Raw genomic sequence first — 8,113 nt, 5'->3', positions numbered from 1 at the left:
TGTGTTTTTTTTTTTTTTTGTATACATTTTCTACTTGTTATTTTAATTGAATGATTAAATTAAAGAATCGAAATTTTTGGCAAGATTATTTATAATGTTTTATTTATTTATTTATGCATGATTATTAATTAATTTGCATGATATTTTATCTTGAATGCATGATAGTTTGTATTAATTGCATGATATTATTATTTATATTAATGCATGATATTATTTACATGCAATTTTTTGTCTATTTTGATTGAATTTTTTCTTTAAAATTTAAAAAAATTTGAAAAAAAAAAGTTTTTCAATTCTATCAAACTATTGGAAGATTTAAATCTTGAATTACATCTTGCCAAACTATTGAAGAATGTTAGCCTTGAATTAATCCTTATTTTGAAATGACAAAATATTAAGATAAACAAGCTTGATTAAGATTTTAAAAAATATTTATTTAGTATATGTTCTTAAGTTTTATTATTTTAGTACTAAATAAATAATATGATTTTCAAAGTTTAAATAAACCTTTCTTTATGTTTTCTTATTTCTCAAATCAAAACTATCTTTAAACATTATTTATTTAAGTTTAAATGAAAGTTCAATTATTTTTTTAAAGTGAACTTATTTATTTTGGACTCAATACAATTTTGATAATATTGGTTTTGAGAAATAAATTAACTTAAGAAAGTTGTTTTACAAGAACAAAATTTTTCAACATTGAACTTGTTTTATTTTTCTATATTAATTCACAAAATTTTAATACTTAAATTTTATATGGTTGGAAAACTCTTTGAGTCTACTTTCTAATGGATCAAACAAAATCAAAATCTTAATTTTTTAAGAAAAGATTTTGGATTTTTACTAGACACTTTGCACTTATTTAAAAATTGCACAAATAGTAGTATTGAAAATTCACTATACAATGAATTAGATAATGAATTTCATATGGGTAGAAAGCCCTTTAAGTCTAGTTTCTAAATCTTCAAATGGTTTTTGATTTTGAATTGTATAACTCAAGATATGATAAAATTAGTGAGTGGAGTGCAAAACAAAAGACAATCACCCAACTTAATCGAATCGATCCCTTCCTTGTAGGGATCAATTGGTTAGGGTTTCAAAATCACCCGATCGATCCCCCTACATAGGGGATGGATCAGGTCCCTTACCTGATTGATCGGATTTGCCAAGAGATATGTATAATGGCTAGTTTTTTAAGCTTTCAACAGGCATTTCTTCTTCAAAACCATCCTCAACAGCTAGTTGTTCAATTTCTCTATATATAGGATACTTCAACACACCAATAAGATTGGTGAATCAAGAGAACTAGAACCAACAAGCTATATTTTTATTTTCTAAAAGAATCAAAAGTTGTTAAAGTTTAAAAATTCATATCTTTTGTATTTATTATATCCAAATCATATTTGCTGTTTATTCATCATTTCTTTACACTTAAACTTGGCAAATACTTAGCATTTGAAAGTTGTTTTAAGTTTACATTTCTATTAAATGATTTTGTAATCAATAGGTGATGTATCCTCTTGAATTTGTAAGATTGAAAGGTTGCTACTTAATTTAGAAAGTAGAGAGTGTTAGCTTATTATCTAAGCCTTAAGAAAAAGATAGAAATGTAATTTCAATTCAAGAATAGTGGATTGAAGCCTTAGTGTAAACAATCAAAAAGAGATGACGTTGGTGTCTTGTGGAGAAGGACTGAACGTCTATAAATCTTTGTATCTAATTTCTCTATCCCTATCTCTTTATTTTCATTGTTGATTATATATACTTCTAGATATATCAATTGATGTCATTTGCATCATATTTTGATATTGATTTTAATTTTTTATTCAATTATTTTGAAATTATTGTTTGAGAAGAATTTAGAGAGATCAAATTTACTTGCTCTTGAATTACCATCTCACTTAAAAAGCTAATATAAATAAATATCAACCCTTAAAATAGATATATAAAAATTAATATTTTTTTAATAAACTTACTCATTAATAAAGTGATATCATCTTATTCACTTACATTTAATATTTTGCTATTGATTAAAGTCATTCATAACCTTTTTTTTATTGAAATATCTATCTTCACCATTATAAATGGGAGGCGAGTGGTGAAGAGCTTGCATTATAAAGCAGAAAAACATATCAACTTTATCTTTCAAGGCAAAGTCCCAAAAGAAAAGAAAAAAAAAAAGGAAAAAACAATAATGAGTTCTCAAGTGAATCAGTTGAGTTCCTTCTCCATGTTTGAAGAGGAAGAAGCATGTAGTTATGCTTGGAGTTTACGATCCTCAAGCATATTTTGTTTTGTCCTGGATGCTGCCATCCAGCTCGGTGTCTTCGATATCTTAGCTAAAGCAGGCCCTGATGCTCGTCTTTCTTCCTACGAGATCGCTTCTCGGGTTCATGCAAAAAATCCCGACGCCCCTTCCCTTCTTGATCGCATGCTCCGACTCCTTGCTTGCTACAATTTAGTTACCTGCATTTCGCGAAACCTTGATGGAGATAGAGATGGTAATTATAAGGTTGGAAGACTCTATGGACTTGCTTTGCCTGGTAAAGCATTTGCTCATGATGAAAATGGAGGATTTTTGGCTGCTTGTACCGTCAATAAGGCCATGATGGAATTATGGTAAGTGCTTGAAACTGACATCAGAACATTATATATTAACTTCTGGTAAGAAGGTCGTATTTTATTTAGACAAAGGGAGGAGCGTGTAAATTAATTCTAAATGATATCATCTTTCACGATTTAATATTTATTATTTAGTATCTTACTTTTGCTTTTGCTAAGCATTTTGTATTATTTATTAATGATAATAGATAAAATAATGACGTAACAGATATTAATCAATAAATATATATCACGTATTATAATTTTATTCATTGATTTATTGTCCCGTATTATTAATATAGTTGAAGTCCAAAACCAATGACATTATAAAATAATGAAAAGTAATATAATTCAATGTACATATTAACATTTTGCATATATCTATTGTTTAATAGGCTACAACTGAAAGATTTGGTCCTTGAAGGTGGGAACATCTTTGAGAAAGTATACGGGACGCCTGTATACCAGTATATGAGCTTGAATCCAGAAATAGCCAAGAGATTTGACACGGCAATGGCTAATCTTTCCAAGGTAATTGTGAAGAAAGTGCTTGAGAAGTACCAAGGATTCGAAGGGATAACTTCGTTGGTAGACGTTGGCGGAGGATATGGCATTACTCTCAGCATCATCATTTCTAAGTACCCTTCCATTAAGGGCATTAACTATGACATGCCACATGTTATTCAACAAGCACCATCTTATGCCGGTAACAATCATACTTAAAACTCCTTAACTCATATAATATAAACCATTCATCACTCAATTATGATTATATTTTTAAAATGATCATCTAATTATTAAAATTTTTTATTTAATCATTAAAGTTTAAGTAATTTTTTTCATTCAATCGATAATTTTTAAAAGGAATAATGACCTAAATAGCTCTTAAATTATTATATAAATTTTTAATTTGATATCTAAATAAAAAAATTAATCTGATGTCTTATGTTCATTTCCATGTAACACTATACCCCGGTAGAAAAAATTGCTTACATGGCTTTTAGCCGATTAAAATTTAACAAATGTTAAAAAAATTGGCATATTATTTTTTACATGACTTGACATGTCTGCAACATGTATTTTTCTTGTCTAAAAAAACTGCAAATCTTGAAACAACTCAGAGAAGTAGCAAACAAAGTTCAAACCAAAAATTCTCAAAAAATCAAATCCCCACCAAGCTTATGTAGACGCCCATGAAAAGGGAGAGACTTAGCCCAGCTCCAGTGTCAATGTTACCGCCACCACCATTTCATTGTCTTTCTCCTGAATAGAAATCTTTGTCAGGGTCTCTGCCCTCAAAAACATGACCACTAGTTCCATCCCTCCTCCTCACCACAGCTGCCGCCGCCTTTGTCATCACTGGTGTTTGATTAAAATAATGGTTTAATCAAACAAAATTAATATTTAAAAATTTTAATTAGATACAATAAAAAAATATGTGCTTATTTGAGAAATGTAAAAAAGTATAAGAGATTTTTTAATGATTTAGCTAAAAGGAAAACTAAAACACCAATAGTAACCATAGAAAACAGCAAGCCCTCTTAAACTAAAATGAAGACTTAGGTGTCGTATTTTCAATGTGGTTGGGGTTTTTTTTTTTTTTTTGTAAACACAATTTTTTGGTTGATATATATACATATAATTTCTCTGGCGAAAAAAAACCAAGCCCTTTATTTTGACAAAACAAAATTAATTATTAGTTATGAATATTTTTCTATTAAGTAAATTAATCTCGGATATCTTGCAGGTATTGAGCATATTGGAGGAGATATGTTCTTAAGTGTTCCTAAAGGAGATGCCATAATGATGAAGGTATATTTCCATGGATAGATTATTCTTGATAGGATAAAGTATATAATTCTCAATTTGACATTCATCGACATCATAGTTATTGGTTCAATATTTAAATGTTTCATATATTTCCTTTTCGGATAGACAAATTACTGCATAAATATATTGAATGACCCCCTCCTTTCGCTGTAGTGAAATCTAGACGATGGTGGTGAGATAGGAGAAGAAAGAAAAAAAGTGGAAGAAAATATAAAAAATATAAAATAAATCCTTTTATATTAAGAGGGTAATTATTTTTTTTGCAATCCAATCTTTTCATTTAGATGCACACTAAACATAGAATAGAATTATAATCATTTTGTTTTATTCATCATCTTATGCCACCACACATGGCATATATTATGTTCATTTAATTTGTTTATTTTTTGTAGGAAGTGCTTCACAATTGGAATGATGAACATTGCTTAAAACTCCTAAAAAACTGTTATGAAGCATTGCCAAAGAATGGGAAAGTTATTGTAATGAGCTATGTGATGTCCGAGGAACCAGAGTCAAGCAATGCTGCTAAGTTTCTTTCGCAAATGGACTTGATGATGGCTATACGACATGGGGCAAAGCAAAGGACAGAAAACCAATTCAAGGCCATGGCCATGGCTGCTGGATTTCCAAACTCTCAACTTAAGTGTCGTATTTTCGATGTTGTTGGTGTCATTGAATTCTATAAATGAAGTTTGATGTTTTTAGGTTTGGCTTGCATTCTATGAGGGACCAATTCAAGGCCATGGCCATGGCTGCTGGATTTCAAACTTTCAACTTATGTGTCGTATTTTCAATGTGGTTGGTGTCAATAAATTCTATAAATGATGTTTTATATCTTTAGGTTTGGCTTGCTTTCCATGAGGAACCAATTCAAGGCCATGGCAATGGCTGCTGGATTTTCAAACTTTCAACTTAGGTGTCGTATTTTCAATGTGGTTGGTGTTAATAAATTCTATAAATGAAGTTTGATATTTTAGGTTTGCTTGCTTTTCATTGAGATGTTGATTTCGATGAAATAAGAATTGATGGTTGTAATAATCTCAACCAAACGATCAGATCATTATCTTTTTAGTCGTTTTGAGTTGTGTTGATTTAAGAAATTGCTTTATTTTATGGCTTTTTTGTAATTTTTTTGGCTCAACCAACATATATATTTTATTGATGATAATAGGTTTCATTACAATATGGACAACCCTGCGAAGTCACCTGGCATCATCAACCAAATCCGCACCATACTATACACAACACCCCAACATCTTACCAATAATCCTTGCAGCTAGGCTTGAAATAGTGATGCCCTTTCCACCCTCATTTTAACCAGAGTATCATAAAGGATTGCCTCCCTGTATAAATGAACAAAGTCTACCATTCCAATGATATCACTGAGTCTATCGATCTCAATAAAATCTTTCATTAGACCCAAGGCCTAGTTTCCTTATGACACAACCACTTGATCGCCACCCTTGAGTTTGACTCAATAATTACCGCCTTTTTTAATCTAGGGGGAGGTGGAAAACTCTAAAATGTTGTCTTTATAGCCAGGATCTCTGCAGTATTCGACTCCTGCTTTCTCAAAAGGCCATAAAATAATCCTTGAATGTCATCCTTATAATCCCTTGATACCCATTCGCAAACCACTGGCCTAGGCTTTCCTCTTGGATGATCATCCCCGTTGAACTTTAGCATATTATCACTTGGATAGCACCATTGCACCCCAACTCTAAGATTTGGCTTTACTAGCCAAGTTTCCGATCTCTTAGTATTAAACCACCATTGACTTCATTTAGCATAGAATATCTTCCAATTGCCTTCACCCAAAACACAGTGATCTCAATTTCATGACAAAGAAAACTCCTTCACCATCTCATCCAATTCAATTGAAAACTGATTCCTTCCCAGCTAACCAAAACACTCGTAAGGTTGCTTCACACATAAACAACCACCTGTTTATAATAATACCACCCAACAGGACTCCTTCATATTGTTTGATCAGATCTTCAATACTATTGTATTTTTTTTTTCAATTCAAATATAAAAAAGATACTTTATATTTTAATTGCTTATTCAATTTTAAATAGATGCTTATATGATGTTACTTTTATAATATCTATTTTTACATTCTACTTAAATTCTATAAGTGGGTGAGTTCGAACATATTTGATTCAATTTTTTTAATGTATGAATTATTTTGAATTTAGATTCAAATTACTTTGAATATGATTTTTATCAGTTTTGAAAAATATTAGGTTTAAGCTATTACAATTTGATCAAATGATAATTTTATTTATATAAAATTATCATAGTATTTATTTAATTAATTATGATATTTACTTAATTAATTTTGCTTGATTCTTAGCAATTAAATTTAATTTTTCAACTAATTTTGTTTTATTTTTTCATGTGTAGAAAAATTTATAAAAAGGAAAATTTATAAGGAAAGAGACATGTTACGGGCAGCACAAAAGCTGTTTTTGTTTCAATTTGGATGTAAAAAAATGCCACCTAGGATGGCCACACAAGCTTCGAGACAACAAGTCCACATAGGTCAAAAATCCAAGTTGGCATTAGTTGACAATTTGTCTTGTAATACATTCCTTAAGTCTCCTACACTCCACCACATGTCAAATGCCAACTTACTTTCTTCTCATTGGACACCTTGGTCTCCGAAATTCACATAACGAGCACAAGTGGACAACAAAGCCAAAGCCAAAGTGAAAATATCTTCTCCTGCCAACCAATATGAGCTCTTTTTTAATCCATGTTGGCTCATCTAAGCAAAGGGATTGTAGGACCGTTAGAAGAATGACTTGAAAACATTTAATTGGAGGATCAATAAAGTTTCGAAGGGATTTATATGACGAAGGCAGCGGCTGGATGAAGGGTAGTAAGGAGTAGGTTTTTTCCTTTTTTTAGGATTGGTAGTTTGGGCGCAACTGCTCCTCTAGGGAGCTACTTCCTTAGGCGATTTTAGCTACTTTTTTCACCATATTCTCCTTTATTTTCTTCCTTGATTTCCTTAGTTTTTCCTTCTTTTATTTTTCTGCTTGTTAGGTTGGTGTACATACAAATTTTATAGCAAAACACTTTGTTTATGACTTAAAATTTCTGCATTTTTAGTTTCGGTTTCAAATTTTGTTTAGCCATTATTTTCTTCATTTTCCTTGGTTGTTCAGGTTTGTTTGAGCTAGATGAGGATAGTAGATGGTTGCTATTGGGCTAACAAATCACCTAGAGGGCACCATCTTACTTGAATCTATCATTTTCTATATGTTTACATTTATTTTAAAGTTGTGTCATGCTGTCTTTAAATTTCTGTTTTATATTTTGGATCATGCTCATTTTAATTTCATGTTCTTTACTTTCAACGTTATTTAAATTCCTAGCAATTTAATTTTCATCACTTTACTTTTTGGTTTTTTAAATTTATGCAACTTTAATTTTCTTGTTCTTTAATTTTATGCAACTTTAAATTCATGAAATTTACTTTCTTGTTTATTTTTCTAGTACTTTAAATTTTCCTTGCAGTTTAATTTTCATAGCTCTTTGATTTCCTTGCCTTTTACTTTTTACGCAATTTAATTTTCCATACTTTTTACCTTCTCACATGCACTTTGATACTATTTAAAATTTCATATTAAGTTGCCTTTAATTTCAGCATTTTAATTCCAATCTTTTTTAATTT

At 30.2% G+C, this 8,113-nt stretch overlaps 1 protein-coding gene across 1 annotated transcript; it reads left to right on the top strand.

The window, feature by feature from the left end:
- The first annotated feature begins 2,139 nt into the window (after window positions 1-2,139).
- LOC149513478 (caffeic acid 3-O-methyltransferase-like) lies at window positions 2,140-5,485 on the top strand. Its single transcript, XM_089749020.1, has 4 exons — window positions 2,140-2,619; window positions 2,997-3,307; window positions 4,349-4,413; window positions 4,824-5,485. The coding sequence occupies exons 1-4, from the start codon at window positions 2,195-2,197 to the stop codon at window positions 5,118-5,120; spliced, it is 1,098 nt and encodes a 365-aa protein (XP_089605146.1). The 5' UTR covers window positions 2,140-2,194; the 3' UTR covers window positions 5,121-5,485.
- The last annotated feature ends 2,628 nt before the right edge of the window (window positions 5,486-8,113 follow it).

Source organism: Durio zibethinus, chromosome 19, assembly GCF_047325235.1.
Source record: "Durio zibethinus cultivar Kanyao isolate XHJ-2024 chromosome 19, ASM4732523v1, whole genome shotgun sequence".
NCBI lineage: Eukaryota > Viridiplantae > Streptophyta > Magnoliopsida > Malvales > Malvaceae > Durio > Durio zibethinus.
Note: the sequence above shows the minus strand (reverse complement) of the source record. Positions and strands in the feature narration are given on the sequence as shown.

Bases quoted from the DNA above. Each gene is read 5' to 3' on its own strand.
- LOC149513478 (XM_089749020.1), top strand. From the start codon at position 2,195: ATGAGTTCTCAAGTGAATCAGTTGAGTTCCTTCTCCATGTTTGAAGAG. The intron at 2,620-2,996 runs GTAAGTGCTTGA...ATTGTTTAATAG, and splicing joins AAGGCCATGATGGAATTATG to GCTACAACTGAAAGATTTGG. The intron at 3,308-4,348 runs GTAACAATCATA...GATATCTTGCAG, and splicing joins ACAAGCACCATCTTATGCCG to GTATTGAGCATATTGGAGGA.